The sequence below is a fragment of the Centruroides sculpturatus genome, unplaced genomic scaffold, assembly GCF_000671375.1.
Source record: "Centruroides sculpturatus isolate CEXI.00-Female unplaced genomic scaffold, Cexi_2.0 scaffold133, whole genome shotgun sequence".
Classification (NCBI taxonomy): domain Eukaryota; kingdom Metazoa; phylum Arthropoda; class Arachnida; order Scorpiones; family Buthidae; genus Centruroides; species Centruroides sculpturatus.
This window is the reverse complement of record NW_019384319.1, coordinates 228,042-248,723: the sequence shown is the minus strand read 5'-3', so window position 1 is coordinate 248,723 and position 20,682 is coordinate 228,042. Positions and strand designations below refer to the sequence as shown.

General features: G+C 27.3%; 1 protein-coding gene across 1 annotated transcript in view; it reads right to left on the bottom strand.

Moving 5' to 3' along the window:
• The window catches only part of LOC111624711 (F-box-like/WD repeat-containing protein TBL1XR1), a 50,727-nt gene extending 30,641 nt beyond the window's left edge, over positions 1-20,086 (bottom strand). The window contains exons 1-8 of the mRNA XM_023367620.1: positions 19,928-20,086; positions 14,680-14,812; positions 14,356-14,494; positions 9,530-9,593; positions 8,600-8,697; positions 1,975-2,035; positions 1,766-1,887; positions 1,578-1,652 (exon numbers count right to left, since the gene is read on the bottom strand). Coding sequence (XP_023223388.1) covers positions 1,578-1,652; positions 1,766-1,887; positions 1,975-2,035; positions 8,600-8,697; positions 9,530-9,593; positions 14,356-14,494; positions 14,680-14,812; positions 19,928-20,069 — 834 coding nt within the window. The 5' untranslated portion in view covers positions 20,070-20,086. The remainder of the gene's footprint in view (positions 1-1,577; positions 1,653-1,765; positions 1,888-1,974; positions 2,036-8,599; positions 8,698-9,529; positions 9,594-14,355; positions 14,495-14,679; positions 14,813-19,927) is intronic.
• Between the last annotated feature and the right edge of the window lie 596 nt (positions 20,087-20,682).

Sequence of the window (20,682 nt, the reverse complement as noted above, 5' to 3'; positions counted from 1 at the left end):
CCAAAAAAATATACGTATTTTGGAAATGTTGAGTCGAATTAGTCTAGAATCGATTAATTTTATGGAAGAAAACCTTTCAAACAGCCGTAGTCCGTAAACTTCACACGTGTCGGGCTGTGATTCCTACAAAATCGGATTCATAAAGAACAGAACGTATCTACCGTCTTATAGGGGGATCTACTGTATATTATTATTAAATATGTAGTTAATTAAAATCATATTTTGTTAAACCTAAATAACAATTAATAAAATATTGCATATTTACTGATAGTCACCAACTGTTTACCACCATAAAGACACCATAGAAGAAATTAATATATAACAAGAATGCAAAACTCATTAATTTAACTAGATTGTGACACAACCTATCCATGGATTGTAATTATCTAATATGAAGTGATAACAGTAAGAAGTGTCATCATATCCTTCTGTTGCATTTTCACAAAGTTTCTCAGTCACTGTATGACAATATTAACATATACAGTATTTTAATATTACCAATTTAAAAAAATGACAAAATGAAATGAAAATAGCTGCTTAGGAACTCTTGTTAAGTACATTATTTACATGATCATCAGAAACCAAAAACAATTTCATAGTTTTTGAATTCACGTTTTCATGATGGAATAATGAAACAATTCATTAAAAATGTATTATTATTTCATTATAAAAATTATAATAAAATGTCTAATCGTACTTTAAATATAGAGTTCTTAAATAATAAATAATGCCTCCAGAAAGTTCATAACTTCAAAATTGTAAGAAAAAAACATTCACTTAAATTATTCAGTAACATCTGTATATTATTTTTCTAATATCAACTTAGTAAGATAAAAGATAAAAATAAAACAATTGAAAAAAATCTATCTTTTCTTATTTAAAACAAAAAGGATGACATTAGAAAAACTATTTTACAATAAATCTTTCATTACATGGCATGAAATGTTTAACTTTGAAGAAAATATGAGAGATCTATGAAACTTTTTATACCTGCCATTCTCTAACTTCTTTGTAAAGCATGTTATATTCAACTACCCAAACTCAACATACAAATATATGCAAATAAAATTAAATAATTTATATTTGTCTTTTAAATAAATAATTGAAATAATTTATTCAATGTTTAATATTCTGCACTTAGGCCAGAAAAGTAAAAATCTGACTAATAATACAAATTAGATATTTTTAAATATAAAAGATGTATATCAAATACATTTTATAAAAAAAAATGTAAGCTTTAAGATAAATCATTTATGAATTTGCTGTTGAAAAAAAATATTTTTAATTCTGAAAAAATTGAATTTAATTACAATTTCAAATAATTATTAAATAAAATATTTAATATATTCAGTTGATAAAAATAATGATTTGTGAATGAATTTACCAGTTTAACTAAAAAGCATGTTAAATAGAAAATATATTAGGTTTTCGATTTTTAATATAAAATTACATAAGTTCTAATGTCTACTAAGTAATAATCTTGTTATGGTAAATAATAAAAATAAATTAAAAAGAATAAAAATTATACATATGTCTAAATTAATAAATGAAAAAAATAAACTATATTGAAATCTTACCTTTAATGTCATGTCGTCTGAACACGAAGCAAGTAATGTACCTTGAGGATCCCATTTAATAGCATTTACTTCATTCTAAAAACATAATTAAACTAAAATTAAAGATAATTTATAATTGTAAATTATATTTTTTTAAAATAAATGAATTTTAATGTTTTTCAATGAAGTAAGTATTAATTATTACTCACTGTGTGACCTGTAAATGTCTTCACTTGCTTATCTAACCCTAATTTACATACATGTATACATTGATCAGTAGAACAAGATGCAAAACTAGTATTTGATTGCCAGTCAACATCTAATGCAGGGGCTAATTAATAAAAATAAGCAATTATACACAAAATATTTAATTATTCAAAATGTGACAGTGATAACTCATTAAACAAATTTTACCTACCTGAATGAAAAGCAAATTGTTGTGTGCACTGTCCTGTACTAGCATCCCAAATAATAGTAGTCTGAAAAATATTTAAATTATTTACTATATATATAATTTAATTTAATTTGCATGTTCAGTGCACAATCACATACAATGTAACCTGTGTAAATCATAATTGCACAATACCAAATATTTTTCTGGTTTGGCAGGTTTCCATTTTGAACAGGGTTTTTAACACAGAAAATGGCTCCATTCCAAAGAATTTTTTCATTTTAGGCAGAGTTCCTGTTTTGGACAGGTTTTACCGTGTATGTTTTGACAAAAGACTTTTAAGGCTTTTGTTAGGTGCAAATAAAATTATTTTCTTCTTACAACAGGGAAAAATAAATACTTTTTTCCCAATTCATTTCATAAATAAAACTGTTTTATGTTTAGTCCAAACACACTAGCTAATATATATTCTATTCCACAAACTTGTGAATTCTCAATATATAAACAATAGAACCCTGATTATCCAAGGTAAGACTGTAAGTGAATATACCTTTTCTTATATTGTAATTCATAAAAGAAAGTTTAAAATAATAATAAATACAACATGATTAGATTCTGTTATGTTTTATTATTATTATGTTGGGTTTTGTGAGTTATACTCAGTTTACACCGGTGGCTGTGTACTATGCTGGACCAGAGTCAAGGCATAGCAACCAAAATAAAAGTAAAATTAAATAAGTGTGTCAGTGTCTGTATTCAGGAATTTCCTAACAATATGACATTTATTCAATATACTGGTCTTCTGTAGGGTGATGTATGTGTTTCTATTCAACTGTAATGTTCCCAAATTTTTGTTTAGTGTGGGGGTATGACACCTGTACAGAAGAGAATAACAGGTATGTACAGTACAATAAGCAACCTATCCATCCTCCGCAGATTCCTTATTCCTCGGTGAATTTTGTACATTGTGAGTGTTTGGAATGGATATGTCTATAATGTATATGATTTTATTGTGTTTGTCAANTATATATAAAAAGCAATTATTTATTGTGACATTGTCACAATGCTGGGCTGCAATTTTTACTCATATTCTTATTTTATTCAATTTAAAACATATGTTCTCATTTCAAATTTGTAGTGTCTTGCCCCTGTATATCATACTTTTCCTGACAACAACAAAGTCATGCTAGTCACCCGTGTAACTCTATTAAGGAGAAAATTTTTGAATTGAATTCATGTGACTTCTGGTCTAGACCAGAGGTTCAAATATAGTTAATCAGGACATCCTGCCCCTAAGCTTTTCATATCTGGTCTTGACTTTCATATATCTAACACTGTTCTCACAAGCACTGTTTGATGATTAAGGAAGGATGGATGGACAGACAGGCGGATGACAATGGGAATTTATAGGTCTACAATTTTTTTTTTCAAAGAGCAGCCCAATTAAATTCACTAAGGTATAAAAAGAGGCTTAGAAGTGATATACTATATAATATTTCATATTTGTAATTTTTAATACAAAATGGTTGTGGCCTTCCATTTTATCTGAGTTTTTGTTTATCCAAAGTTTTATCAGTTCACATTACTTGGATAATTGGGGTTCTACTATATATGAAGTGTGCAATGCCATTTTTCTCTAAATATGGTTTATTGAAGAATTAAATTCTAAATGCAACGTTTTCTGCCGCAAAAGAATATTGTGGTGATATTGGCACTATAAGTGGCTATATTCTGAAGATGAATTTATGTAAAGATAAATTAAGGCGACAGAGTGCAAGTCACATGACTTTTGGTGCTTAAAACGTTACGGCTTATATTTACATCGTTTTGATAATCCAGAGAATTTGTAACCTAGAAAAACTTTATCATTTTATTGTAAAATTGAAATTTATGATTTCTTTTATTAGAAAAAGTGTTTTTTACCTCTTCTGAAAAGTTTTTTTTTGGCATTTACAACATTATGGCATTGCACGCTTCATATATTAGAAAACTATATTATTTTAATTAAGAATAAAATTTTTAAGTATGTCTGCAGTTTTAAAAATTATTATTATTATTAATATTCATACATAGTAATTTATCAATATATAAAATGTTTTTAATATAAAAATTTAATTAAAACTAATCATATATATTTATGTATTACATACATGTTATTGGCATATATCATATGCCAATAACATCAATAACAAATATAATTGCATTTTTGATGCTGCAGATTATCCACTCTAACTGAAATGGAACCAAAAATATTACTTTTATTAATTAAAGACAGTCTGCCCGTAACTTTTACAGTCTGCTATTATAACTTTTAAAATATTCTAAGAATAGCTCAAATCAAATACTAGATTCATTCTTATGTCAAAAAGTTATAATTATTTTTTGTCTATACATTTTTACTGTTCCTGCAATTTTTAAATACAGTGGGTGATCGGTTAACGAACAGATTGGATAACAAACAAATCGGATAACAAACACTTTTGCTAAAGATTTTTATGTTCAGACAACGAACACATGATCGGATAACAAACACCCCACAGAACAAACACAAGAAAAAGCAATGTAAAATATTGAATACCAATTGGTCTTCCCTTTTCTTTGGGCAACAATTCGAAACCTTTCGGTGTGGGAGACGTCGACATGACGCTCAAGCCGGTATATACCGATCGGATAGTAATCCCCTGAACTTTGAAATTCTCCCTTGTAATTCCAGCCTTTTATTTTTCTGACAAAACAGTTCTTTTGTGTATTCACAAGACTGTCGGGTAGGCACTTGTTAAGTTTTGCATCTGTTTTTCTTTTTGAAAGGTGAGAGTATAATAGCAAAGGTAGAGAGTGGGCAGAAGATGCCTAATGTTGCTAGGCAATATGGCATAAACAAGTCTACAGTAGGCCTCAGTTCAATCTTATTTAAGAAAAATACTGTATAATCAAGAAGACTCCAGCAGCTGAAGGAGTAACAAAAATCATATCTGAGAAATAAAGAACATCGAAGAGTTCGTAATGGAACTTGAAACAGATCTGACGACAGAAGAACACCAAGAACTCTTGAATGAAGAACACAAATAAACTCAGCAAGACATGTTTTCTTCTGAAAAAAAGGATTAATGCCAATATCTGTTATTAAAGATCCTTTGAAGAAGTGGGAGGATGTCAGAACAACAGTCTTAGAATGGCATCCAAACCAGGTTGAAGCTTGGGGATCTCTACAATTACAATGCTATTAATTACTTACAAAAAATCGTGAAGAAGAGAAAAAAGCAATTGACATTAGACAGATTCTTTAACCCTTTCAAACAGAAAAGACATGACTATAAAAACGCAAAACTGTGTATGTATGTAGTTTTATTATTACATATAAATAAACGTAGTAAGAAAGTATATATTTTTTATTTTTGGGGGTCTCCAGAATAAATTAATTATATTCCCATTAAAACCTACGGTAAATCAATAATCGGTTAATGAACAATTCGGATAGCGAACAAAGTCATGGAATGGATTATGTTCGTTAACCGATCACCCACTGTATAAAGATTTAGCTCAGAATTATTGAAAAGGTAATTTCTTATCCTAATATAAATAATTCATTTCAAATTTAGCATATTACAAAGTAGTGCACTTTTCAAAAATTTTAAACATTTAATTCTATTCCTAATTTTGTTTACTTTTTATATTTCAAACAACTGATTTACTANAATATTTTTATATATATTTAGTTAGCTGAAGAGGGGCTGATGCCCGAAACGTTGATGTATGGGAAAAACGTTCTAACTAAATAAAAGATTCAACTAGCCCAGTGTTGAGAAAAACGTCACTTCATTGTGCCAGTACACAATACACAATAAAAAATGTACAAATGACAAAACACGGTTACCCTATTAAAGATTTATGAATTCTAATTTTTAATTTTTCTGAATTACATGAAAAATTAAGAACACTTTAGATAATTTCCAGGAATAAGTATACATAAAACCAACATTATTATTCCAAATTAAAAAATCTTGCTCCTTTCCAAAAAAGGAAAAGAATCATTAACAATTTATGCAACAAATGAAAATGCCAATAAAATAAATATATGATAATGATTTTTCATGTAGATTTAGTTAAAGACAAATTATTAAAGTATAATAATAATTTTGATGTACAGGTCACCACTGTTCTGAACCACAGAAAATCACTGGTTAATAAAACACAATACTGATTTTCTCACATGCAGCCTTACCAAATCAGTGATTTTGTTGGACCAACCAAGGTCACTTAACAGTACATCCTATACTTCATTCAGTGAAAGAGTTGCCTTATATGGTAAAAGCCTAATGGATTGTAGTGGCAGGGCAACCAATACAATGCTACAATTCTGTGTCATTCACCCCATACTTGCTCATAAAACATTACATGGAAATTTTAATTTCTTATTGTCTTCTAGCTTATTTAATAATAAGTTATTATAAATAGATCATAATAATAACAATAAAATTTATCCTAATTAATATAAAACAGATTTCAATTCAATAGAGATAAAACAAGAAGAGAGTAAATTAAAATTGTAATGATGTCATTTTCAATTTCAGTGTTTTGTTTCTTTGGGGAAAATGGAAGAAAGGAAGAGCTGTGTCTTTAAAAAAAGATGAAACATTGCAGACAAGCTAGGGTTATCGTTTTAAATGTCCATAATTACTTCAGTCTTCAAATTACATCATCAGTGATGTAATTAACAAAACATCAAAATTTGCTGATGTATCTGTATCGACAGTTAAAAGGATTATCACTGAAAGTAAGAACATTATGACTGACAACATTGACAAACCAGCTTCATTAAAGCAACTTTCAATTCCTGGAAACAAAAACCCATAAAAAGCTGCTTCACTTACAATTTGGATGATTTTGATTTGTTAGTTGTTCATTCAACTATTTCAGGAATTTTTAGAAAAGATAATTAGCCATTATTTCTTATATTAAAGAAAAATTTAACAAAAATATTTCATTTACAAGAGGTAGGTCATTGCAAAATTATATTTTAACCAAAAAAAAAAAAACTTCAATGAAAATTTGGGAAAATAGACCATAAAAATTTTATATTGAGAAACAGGAGATTGTTGTGTTGCACAGATGGTTATTTATGCCAAATAAGACAATACAGACAAGAATTACCAGATATCTCATTTATTTATTTAGATGAAACATGGGTAAACAAACAAACATGGTGAAAATGAACAGTGGAATAATGGCAGTTTTATTTGCAGTTGCCAAATTCCTACTGAGAAAGGTCACCATTTAATTTTAATCCATGCAGAAAGTGTAATGAGATTTGTATCAAATGTCCTACTTTAATTGTTGTGATTATCCTAATCATTGTGATTTGAATCCTACAGAGTTAATATGGATGTGAGTAAAAGAATCAATTTGATCAAAAACTGTTTCATTTAAACTTCATGAAGTGGAGAAATTGACATCATCTGCCATCAAAATCATTACAATTTGTAACTGGAGAAATGCAGTGAAACATATACTGAACATTGAACAGACACCATTGAAAATATGACTGTTTAATAGAAGAGTGCATTGAGCCATTAATACTATTGTTTCTGAGTACGCAGAAACAATAGTAATGTTCTAAATGAAATGTTCTTAGTTTAACTGTGCTTGCTTTAAAAATCTTTTTGATTAAGAATTATTTGAAAAGTCCTTTTCATGATTAAAATGTTTAAAAAGAATAGTAGAATCAATAAAAGTGTTTTGAAAATAAAGTTTAGAGAGTAAATCATAAAAAGATGTTACAAAAATTAAAATTAAAATAATAAAATTGAAACCATAACAAAATATTTAAATGTTTAGAGATTAGATTCATAATAAGCATTAATCAATTAGTAAAAATCATATATAATACTGTTTAAAAAATTTTTTTCTTGAAACAACAGCTGAAAACTGTTTATGATTCATTTTAACTTGACAATTATTGCATCACATTATTTTAGTCTATGAGTAACTACTATTCATCAAAAACAACCTTGAAACATTGTTCATTGGACAGACTATAGATCATTAATTATAAGTCCCAATGTTTCTGAAGCACTATAGACTGATAAAATCTTAAATTAAGCATGTATTAATTATGAATTTTTGGTGTTTACATTTGACACCAATGACAGACAACGTTTTCAAAGACATAACTAAGATTAAATTAAGTAAAATAAACTAAAAATTGCACAAAGAAGTAGGATCACCACTGCAATATAGATAATCTAAGTAAACATACATTACACACAATGTGACCACTCAGTGAACAAGTCTGGTAGTCATGCAAATTTTAAGTACCCTATCAAAATTCCATCCAAATTAAAAAAATTACTCAACCATTAGGTGCTGGAAAATCAATTGTAAGTCTGTAATTACTGGTATTTTTAAATTCAATTTTTTGATATAGGTATCAAAAACTATTTATGTGACGATAATGTAGAATGATTTAAAGATAATTCATTTTTAATTTAAAATTTGTTATAATGTTTAAATATCTCACTAAACTGTAATTATTTCAAGATTTCAAGATAAAATTCCATAAAGTAATTCTTACTATTATGAAAATTGTATGTCTAGTATAGTAATAAATATTAGTGTACAATATAAACTAAAACAAATTTAACTCTGAACTTACTTTATCAACACCAGCACTTAAGATATAATTTCCTTTCTTATTCCACTTCAAAGCAAATATAGGACCTTTATGTTGACCTAATGTGCTTGCTAATCGACCTGAAAATTTAATTTAAATATTGAAATTTCTATTTCAAATTAGTGAATTCAGATCTATTGACAAACTTGAATTTATTATTATATTTTTAATTTGAAATTTTTGTTCATTTTACTTTTAAAATTATAGTAAAAGCAACAATGTTTTATTTGCATTCCTTGTAAACATCACTAAAATAACAAAATACAATATATCTATCATACACAAAGAATTTTTAATATTGCAAAAGTTAAAAATGATAATTGTTAATTTATTTATTTTACATAAAATATTTGAAAAATAATTAACATTTTTAAATATCTATAGTTTTATCAATTACTATTCAATTATTATCTTATTTCTTTCTATGCAAATAACTTTTACTATAACATTTGTTCAACCAGTTAGCATTTAACAAACTGTATAAATCTACCAATTAAATACATAAGTAGTTCAACAGGAATAGTTGTATGTTTTAATGTTTTGCTTATGGATTCTTCTAAATAACTGAAAGAATTTAATTGTAATTAATTTTTCTTTACAATAACTACTTAATGCTAAAGTCACAAATCTATAAAGTTGAAACACTATAATTTTATAGTCCAAATTATATTTATAATAATTACAAAATTTTTAACAAACAAGATTATTTTAAAAACTGAAACAATAAAAACTTTTATAAATTTTAGTTAATATTTCAACTTTTATATTGCTATTTTTTATATTTTCAAATTGAATTCCCGATTATAATAAATGCTGGTTTTCTTTTTTTTCTTTCAAATCAGGACTTCATGATTATAATTTTTACTATTAGAAATTAGCATAAAATATTTTAGCAGCGTATAATTTACTTACCATCAGTAGTCCATATCCGAGCATATCCATCATAAGAGCCCGTAGCTAATAATGTACCATCACTCTGTTAAAATAAATAATACATTTTTAAAAATAATTTATAAAGCTATGAAAATTGTATATTATCTNGATATGACCTTGACTCTAAATCACTTGCTCCGTATGATGAAAATTAAACCTGAGAAGAGTCACTCCTCCTCTAATAGTTCCTATTTCCCTGTCGCCATTGTCGTTGGATGTATCAGTACGGCAACCTTGAGCATATGTGTTATTTCTACGATTTGTTATTACTTAAAGAAACGAAGGGGTGTGCTCTTTATAAGTAAAAATCGACGACAGGCACCCACTGTGGCTGAAACTTCATTTAAAAGAAATGAAGAGATGATAAACCCCCAAAACACTCCGGAAATCGAAATTGCTGATACAGAACCTCTTCCTTCTAGCTGTAAACCAGAAAAACGGTAACGCAGCCATCCTTTCCGCATATAAATATTGTAAACCTCTGCGCCTATTACTATTATTATTATTTTTATATTTTTCTCATTATATATATGAAAACTGTTTTATTTAGATAATTTATAAAGATAAATCAAATCAAGAATATCATTGCACATGCTGGATTTTCATTTAGGTATCTTACAAAATCAATGTTCATAATAGTCATCCAATTTTCAATGCTAAAGAACTTCATGTGAAAATAAGACAGCCTAAATCTATTCATCAACTCAGCCTATTACTATTATTATTATTATGTTGGGTTTAGTAGGTATACTCGGTTCACACTGGTGGCTGCATACTATGCCAGACCAGAGTCAAGACATAGTAACCAAAAAGTAAAATTAAATAAGTGTGTCAGTATGTGTGTCTGTATTCAGGAATTTCCTAACAATATGGCATGTATTCAATATAGTGGTCTTCTGTAGGGTGATGTATGTGTTTCTATTCAACTGTAATGTTCTCAGGCTTTCGGGTGGTATGATACCTGTAGAAGAGAGGACAACAGATACAACAAGAACCCTATCCATCCTCCACATATGCCTTATTTTCCTGGGCGAGTTCTGTGTACTTGCTGATTTTGTTTCTCAAAAAGAAATTGCTCTAAGTATTGAAAATTATCCAAATGCCATCTTTAAATAGTGTAGAGTTTAACTGAAACAAGATAAACTAATAATAAAATGATTGTTTCATCTTATGTTATCAGATTCTAAAGTCCAGGTCTAACATAAAAGTCTGGTTGATCTAGATATAAATTACGGTAAATGCATAAAATTACAACAACCTATATAGGTATACCTCGCCTTACGTCGGTAATTGGTTCCAGGAGAGGCAACTTAAGTCGAAAAATGACGTAAGTCGAATTTACATGTCACTAGGCTAAACTACAAATAACCATTCCCAGTTTAGTATTTCATTTATAAATGAATTTTTAATAATATATGGTTAATAAGAATCTATTTTAAGCATACAAACAAATACATTTTAGTTTTTAATATAGTAAAGAAAAAAAGTAATCTAAATTTTGTGAATTCATGAACATACAGTACATACTTGTAAATGTACTGTACATGTTTACAATTTGGTGATGTTTACAGTACATCATGGACTCTTTATTTGTGAATGTGGTTTGCTTTAAGACATTATAAAATAAGATGATTTTGTAAGGTTAAATAACAAATACAGTTATTAAAATTATTTTGCGACAGTAAAAAATAAACTAATTTATATTAAATTTACCAATATCGAGCGGCGCTGACAAGGACACCAAACAGTAATGTTGGAGCTACCGTGAAAAACACCAATATTGAGCACTTAAAGACTGCTAAATAAGACGACAACACAGAAACACAGATGTTTTCATGTTTCGTTCTCTAAGATTTATGATAATTATATTAACATTTACTGTAAATGTATATATTTTAATATGATTTTATGTGCTTTAATGCTTTTATAGTGATATTACGAATTCAATATTTGTGGTGGACAGACGTAAAGTCGAATAAAATGACAAACTTGATTTTTATTTTTCCATATATTTTTTGACAAATGACAAATAATCAAGAATGACGTAACTCAAAACGACGTAAGTCAAGGTATACCTGTATATTCATCATTTCTGTCTATTTGAACAAATATAGTAATCCAATATTAACTAGGACATAAGCTTTGTAATTTTCTTAAGTTAAAAATTTAAAAAAGAAACATCTTCATAAATGCTGCTGTAAGTAATACAAATAAAGGAATGTACAGTCTTTCAATGTTAAAAACAATTTAAAACTATGCAAGTACTTTTGTCAGTCTTTTATATCTGTCATCTTCAGGCAATAAAATTCAAAACTCAAATGGCACATTGCAAATACAAATTTGTTGTAATGGCATACAATTCCAATTCTTAGAACCAAATATAAATTAATTACTAATAAAAAATAACAAATAAATATATATAGATAAAGACAGCAAAATTAACAAGTAAAGATAAGTTAATGCAACACACAAAATAAGTTGGGCAGAAATGACTTAAAAAAATTGCAAGTGTTCAATTAAACTGCTAACAAGAATGCATTATTACTAGTAAAAAAAAAAAAGGAGTTAGAATAAGTGTACACAACTACAGTATGCATCACCCACAACACCAGAAGATAGAAAATGTATACCATGAGGATCAACTGAGCAATCTATAAGGACAATATCCAGTGCTCTGGAAAGTCAAAAGTTGGAAGATTGCAAAATTTTTTATTATAAACATGTAGAGCTCTCCTTAGCTAGAACACTGATGGAGGAGCTGTCTCTCATTCCAAATCAATTCAAATAAGGAAGATAAAATCACCCTAGATAACTTGGTAACGTGTTTGCCTCTGATGCTCTTTAATAGATAATAACATATTTGACGTGACCAAGATATAATGTAGGTTAACATTTAATGTCCTGTCTTGACTGGAATCAAATAAATTCCTAATTTTTTCAGCAAACCATAAGGATTCCTGTCATAACACAGTAACCTATGCAAACTTGACTGAGGTCTAATAAGAACAGTGTAATCATATTAACTAAGCACACGTTACAGACAAGAAAACAAATCCCAAATAAAGAAGAATATAACTATCCAAAAATTCTCTTTCCTTCTTAACAATCATGGAAATAAGGTACAGTAAATGTAGGATCCTATTTATGAGTTATCTAAACTTGGCATAAGTTTAGCCACAACCAAGATTGCTGAGATATGTTACAATTCCATTTTCTGTTGTAAGGAAGTGTAGAAAGGGGTCTATAGATAAAAAAAAAAAAAACTGTAGCTTTTTGAAAAACTGCATTTTTGCATGCTCTGAATTGAAAGAAGGAAATAGGTATATGGTTCATGTTAAATTTGTGATACCTCTTAAAAGATAATTCTGGGTCTATTCTATATACTGTATATACCAAATCCAAAAAAAGACATTATCTTGTCATCATCCTTGTGCTCTACAGAGTACTTGACAGACAGAAAATCTACAAAACATACTAACTCTTCATGTATACTATCCCAAACTAAAAGCATGTCATCTACATACATTAGATATAGTAAGGAGTACTAGATGGCTGCCAAGAATATATTTCTATCTTTTTTATCAACTGACAGGGAAAAACCCATATAAAAATTCTATCTTTGTTGGTAAAACTTATTATCAAAATGGAAATAGCTGTTTCCAGTTACTCTTGTACAATAGAGCCCCTCCTAGACTTGCTGGGCAGTAAATCCACATCAATAAGGAGAGCATTGGCTAACATAACTGCTTCAAAAAAGGCAATGATGAGTACAAAATATAAGTATCGTATCTATTTAGTTTAAGTAACACATAACAATACTGAACTAATCAAAAGTTAAGGGACTAAGATCTTTTTCAGTTTTTTAAGTGTAGAAAACACAAATAATTAATATTAAAGAATAAAGTGTTTACATATATTATTACATATAATATATTGAAATGTTGCAAAATTGTTCAAAAATGTTGCAATCTGTTCAAAATGCAAGTAAGAAACAGAATATAAAATTTTACATTTTAAACATCTCTTTTTCATATTTGATTGCATAGTTTAAGTGTCTCTAATTATTTGTTCTTCAATGCAACAAAGAAAAATGTCAAGAATGATTTCCATTAATGTCAATTTCAAATTGTAGGTATTTCAAAGACCAGATATATCTTGTAGATCAGTTAAAAATAATTATTTTGTGTCTTAGATTTTCCTAAAGAAGGATTTTTTAAAATTATATAAAATATTTTTTGTCATCTTTATACTTATTATTTGAGGAAACTAAACTCTAACAAAGCAGTTAATGTAAAATAAAATAGATACAGTATATATATTTATTTTTAAATTTAATGTAGAACAACTTAATGTTAGAGATAAAGGCAACACTAACATTTTAATTCTAATATTTTATGATAGTTGATAGTATTTTTATACAGAAACTTAAGTACATCACATATTTTTTACATTAGATAAAATAAATAGAGAGAAATATATTGTAGTGTGTTATAAAAAATTTAAACAATGGTTAACTAAAACATTCCATAATTCGATTATTATTTTGAACATTAACAGAAAATTAGTTTAGTAAAGTTTATCTGTTACTATAGACTAGAATTTCACACAAATATTTAGATTTATACAGTCTGTTGGATTTTAATAATAATAAATAATTACTTTTAAAATGAAAGTTTATAAAGAAAAAGATTGCTAAATTCAAACTCTTCATATTTTAATTATTATAAAAACAGTTACTAATAATTATATAGTTTTGAATAAAATTTTAATGAAACTTTCATTTATATATTTTATTTTATACTCACATTCCAATCTAAAGATGTAACATCTTTATTACTTGGTACTTCAGCACCACCTTTCTGAATACAATGCCTTAAAACAAGCTGATTTGCACTAGATGTATTGTCATTCATATTCCATATTCTTGCAGTGGAATCTCCAGAGCTAGTTAAATACATAACTGAAATGTTATATTTCACAAAAAACATATGGCAAAAATATTTTTCTGAAATGTAGAATTTTATTTAAATGAAGGATTCATTTAAGTTTTTCAACTGCATCATATTGAAAATTTTAGATTTAAATAATTAAAAAGAGTAAATAAATAATAAATAATATAAGAGTTTTACCCTGATGCTAAAAGATCTGATGTTGGATTCCAAGCACATATAAATACTTCAGATTCATGTCCTCTTAGAATTGTTGCTCTAGTACTTGGTATTTCAATACTTCCATCAACTTCCATATTATCTGTATGATTAGCTAACGAGTAAATAAATATAAAATCAAATTTTAAAGAATATGTATCAAGCTATGCAAACCATTTACAAGGAAAAATTTTCTCCAGAAATCTATCAAAAGTTTCTATGTTTATACTTAAAATAATCATTATTTCAAGTCTATATCAGTTAAGTTCTATTAATTATATTCCTTACAAAAGTATATTTGTACACAAACTCCATAATATATTGAAACATCAATACCAAAAGCAACATGAAAATACTATTATAGAACAAATTTTTCACCTATCTTGTGATTTTTAGATTTTAATCAAGGAAGGAGAATTTATAATCTATATTTTTTAAAATTTTCTATATTTCAATATATTATCAAGCCTTATAATGATAAAGATCAATAACAGATTGAACAATAAAACAGTAAGAAATACTCAGAATTTTAAAAATGTCTACAGTGCAATTTTCTTTTATCATTTGATAATGTTTTCCAATGCTCTATTTCTCTAATATAATAAAATTATGAATAACAACAAAAATATTGGAAAATATTAAAAACTTTTGAAAATCTAAGTTATAACTGAATATTAAGAATCTTGTAATATTTAGTTAATATATAAGAAAAGATTTTGCAGAAAAATTTCATAAAAGTTATGCAGGTATTTTGTTAAGGAATCTATGTTTAGTTAAGAATAGATTCAAATTATTATTAATTATAAAGTGGTTTATTATTACAAGTCTTGTTATAATAATCTGTTAAAACCATAGATCAAGAATTAGACCATTTATTCCATTATATAGTGACATTCCATTAACCCATCATCATAAGGACTTACATAGTGTTGGGTTATCAAATATGCTGCCTTATCAGATGGTGGAAGTTTTTCTTGTTTTTTTTTTAATCCTCTGGACACAATTTTACATATCTTTCAGTGTAAAACTGTACAAATTCGTCTTTTATAATTGTTTAACATGTCTTTTTAATTCTTCCAGGCTATTTCTACCCTTGATTGGCTTGAAACAAGAACACAACTGTTCTTACTTTGTGCTTTGTACACTTTTATTGCATATAAATACAGATGTACTCTAATTATCAAAGTACACAAACAGTAATGTATTGTAGCTGTTTCCATGATAATTATTGATTCCAAGTGCACTAAATATTTCTGCTCCTCTTATCAAATTCATGCAGTTTCAAGTCTTTAGAAAGATTGTGCATGAGCTAACTAATTGTACCTAGCACATCATTATGTCTTAACAGTTGTCACATCCCTTACCAACAACTGCATGTTTTGTGTGCTTTTAGAAGAAAATCTTAACTCCTGACCTATCCAGCACACTGATAACTCCACCAACGAACTCAACATGCTGGCTTATTGAGCTTGCCACATACTAGATGCTACGTTAACAGAATTTCACTGTACTGAAATTTTGTTATAACAGATAAAGAAAACAAATCATAAAACACTATTTGAAAATAGTCATAAAATGTTATTAATTGGTACAAAATTTTATTTTAATTTTATTAAGAAGTGTATTATTTTTGATTATATCAAAAATGTAAATTGAATCTAAATGTAATAAATGTAAATTTTAATTAAAATTAACATAGTTTTCCATTTTTTAATGGTAACAAACATAAAATGGTAAACTAAATTTGTAATAACTAATAAATTGAAACAACGATAAAATTACAAAACAGAAAAGGTATTTTCACAAAACACACTATTTCTGTACTTCAAATTGTATTGACTGTGTGAGAATGTGTTGTTAAATGTAAAGTGAGTCAAATTTAGGTAAAAGTTACTTTGGTAAAATTTCTTATATATAGTACTGAAATTTTAAGCATGGTAATAATATTTGTTATACTAAATCACTGATTTTATTAAAGCAAAATTTGTTTTATAAAATTTAAGTCCATTCAAACACAAGAAATGTTTAAAGATATGTAAAACGAAGAAAAAATACAGACATAGTCTACAATTAAATTTAAAATTCTTAAGTTATATAGTTTAAAAATTTACATAAAAAATAATAAATATTGAGAAGCAGTCTTTTGTAAGTAGAGATGCTGATAAAATAGAAAAAATTTGAAGAACTATAAAACTTACTACAGAGCATAGTTAAATGTGGAATATTGAAAAACTGATACAGTAGAATTTGCATGTTGTACTAATTATTTTAAAGTAAAAAATTATTATTATATACAGGCTGATGGCATTACAGTATAGCATCGATTATCCGACTCAATTGGGGACTGGGGTTGTCGGATAACTGAAAAAAATGGATAACCGAAAAGTATGAAAAAATACATTATTAGTATAGTATATTAGTATATCCCATGTAATTAGTATATTAGTATATCACTATTAACCTACTTCATGTTGAATTTTCATCAATGTTAAGCCTAACAATTTTTTTTTTTTAAAAATAATTGTTGCTATTGTGAAATTCGGATCGAATTAAACGAGTTTAAGTCGTTCAAACAACGAAATTAATGAATTAAAACATTTATTTTAAACAAAGAAACTCTCTATTTTTTCGCTCTTTCGACACTTTTCAGAGGCGGATGTTCATCTTCCCGTCCCCGGAGTAGCTTCCTTTCCCTCCGGAACCTGAAGCTGAATCAACCAGATCTTATCCAAAGAAATCTATGATTGGTGTAAAAAGATAAAGTGATACAAGATCTACCAAAGATATAAAAGAGAGGACGATGATGGAAGAGGGTCGACCTTGCTGTCCGTGAATAGGTCCGTCATCTCTCGTCGAAGACCGTCACCGCCGACCCACCCATCCAGCCGCTCGTCGATCCCGGAGGAGACTTCCCTAGAAGACCTACTGGAGAGAAGCTCAACCTCTATCCGAATTTCTGTCCGTAGTAGCCATTGAATTCAACAGAGGTACGAAACCCCCAAGTATTGTGAACTCTTTCTCAGCACGGCCCTTCCAACTCCGCGGAAACGATATATATTCTCTTTGTTAGTTTCTAGTTTTGTCTAATAAATGTTTGTTTGTTGTTAAAAGTCGTCTTTATTTCGAATATTGTCTAGACCTTACCGACGACCCCTCTCACCTCCTCCACTCGACCCGAAAAAAAGAATCCCGACTTTACAGGATCTAACTGCTGATCTAAGCCATCCGCTGACCAATGAACTGTTGCCTATTAAAATGAGGTACGACTTTGTCCTACCTCAGGCGACCCACACTATTGTATCGTTAAAAATTATTTTTAAATTCTCTCTTTCTTATCTTATTAATATGGATTATTTTAAAATTATTTTATTGCTCACAAAACAAACAACCACTCATAATTAGAAAATTAAGCCTCGTTTAAATACTGGCTTCACTTTCATGATCGAGCCAGTGTTGCCAGCTATAACATACAAAAATTTAACAAAAATAATATTAAAGTAGCCAAGACATAGCCAAATATTGTAGCGCCACATCACTAGTGGACATTTGAATTTGCCGACTAGAACGCGATCGGTTAACCAATGTGACGATTGATTGGGGGTCAAATAATTGATGCTCTACTGTAGTATGAGCACAATTATTGGCCTGAAACTGACTGAAATACTAATAATAAATTTTGATAAGCATGTTACTTACACTTATTATGAAGAAATAGTAAAATATTAACATAATTAATAAAAAAGCAAATGAATAAAATAAAAATATGAAATTTGAAAAATGATAACAAATAAGAGATAAGAGAATTGAATTTCAAAAATATGAAAAAGTTTGTAATATATAAAAGACAATTAAGTTTTAATCTTATGTACCAAGTTACATAATGAGATGTGTGTACCGTGGAGTATGTAAAGATTTTAAGTATAATAATAAAGAAAGATAAAAAAAAAAGAAAAAAAATGTAAAAGAAGAAAAATAATGCCTATCCAAACACAGTTGTGAATAATTAGAAATATATGGTTAAAAAATGACATTAAAAAATAACAAGAAAGTAAATGACAAATATTACAAATTTCCATGTGTATGAAAGATATATAAAGAGGTTAAGAAAATATTAAAACAATACAATGTAAATATAGTTCTACCAGGAATAAAGAAATATTTTTATGATGTATTTTATTTAATGAAAAAGATAAAGATGTAATGTGTAAGACAAAGATGAAACATTCAATTTCCTGCACATGTAATCCAGAAAACTATACATAGGAGAACATAGAGAGAAGACTAAATACCAAAATTAAAGAACATAATGCAGAACTTAAATATGAAAGACCCACAACAGTTTTTTTGGATCACTAACAAAAACATGTAATATAAATAAAGTGAAAACTAAATTAATAGAGTAAGAAACAGATCCAAAAATTTTAAAGTTGAAAGAGCATGTTTATATTAAGAAAAAACTCTGATGAATATAAAAGTATCAGTATAAAAAAATTTTGGATATAGGAAGTGTCAGTATCACACAATGTAGGCAATGACATATGTGAGCTTAATTATCACAGTGGTGAAACAAATTATTACTGAAATTCTTCATGAAAAAATAGTGAACGAAGTGAATAAGAAATTGTCATCTAGATAATTAATTGAAATATATGAAGATAAAATATAAGAGCAACGTCATATAAATCAAAAACTGTTTAAAGACAAGTACAGTTCAAAACATACATGAAGAGTTTTTGTGAATGATGAAATATGGAATATTGTGCACGGTGATTTAAGAACTGAAGAAAAAAGTTTGTAAACTATTTTCAATTTCATTACTATACATTTATCAGATTGTATTTTTATTTATTAGAATGAAGCAACTGAAGCAAAGTATTAAACTTGGACTATATTCTGTAATATTTGATGATAGCTATATACTGTTATTTTAATATAATGTAATGAGTTCCTATTTTGAATATTCAATTTTTTTAAAAATTTTTAGTAAAAATAATAAATGATTTGCAAGATGTGATTGTTTTAATTTCTATGAATTCATATTAATTAAAACAAGTCGTTTCATTTTCAGAATAAAAGTATATATATACTTTTATTCTGAAAATGAAAAGACTTTACCTTAAAAATACTTATAAACATAAAAATTATGGATTTCTTAAGAATGCTCATTGTTTTAAGTTAAAAAATTTCACTGAAAATTTTATAATAAATTGGATATCTGAAATAAACTTACAATAATTTTGACTACCATCCTCCCCATTTGCATTATTTGCTTCTGTTCGAACAACAGGATTCTTAGCAGTATGAGCTTGTTGTTGCCGTGAAGCTACAACATCTGGCATGACAGCATCAATAAGAGAAAGAGATTCAATCATTCTTTCAGAACCATCCTAAAAGAAAAATTTTATTTTAATAAATAACAACTATTTATGCTACTTATACATTAATAAAGTAATAAATACAAATTACATCATCAATTTCTGAAAATTACAAATTACAACTTTAAGTTTGGTGATTGTTATCATTATCTTCATGTAAATAGGCAAACAGGCTGTCTTTTTTGTTATTTGCCTCTACATACAGAAAATAAAACATTGTTATCAGTTATTGCAATCAGTCTTAATTCAATGCTTCAATTATTAAACATTAATTATTGTAATTGTTATTTGGATTCAGTATAGTAGTTTAAGTTGCTGCATTACTGCAGTTATGTGCTTGTTGTTGTTAAAAAATAGTACTGCAAAAGCAGCAGATGAATTACTATTAATAATTTATTAATTATAATAATTATTATTTATTAAGTTACACATGTTTTAGTTGTTTTAACACATTCCTTTAATGTCAAAATCAATAAAACCATAATTTTGTTAATTAAACTGTTAACTAAATTTATCTTAGTATTCAATAAATTATTTTAAAAATTATTATATTCTCTAATTTCCAAAATAAATTTACATTCTGTTATTTCATAGTAAAATCTTTTACTTG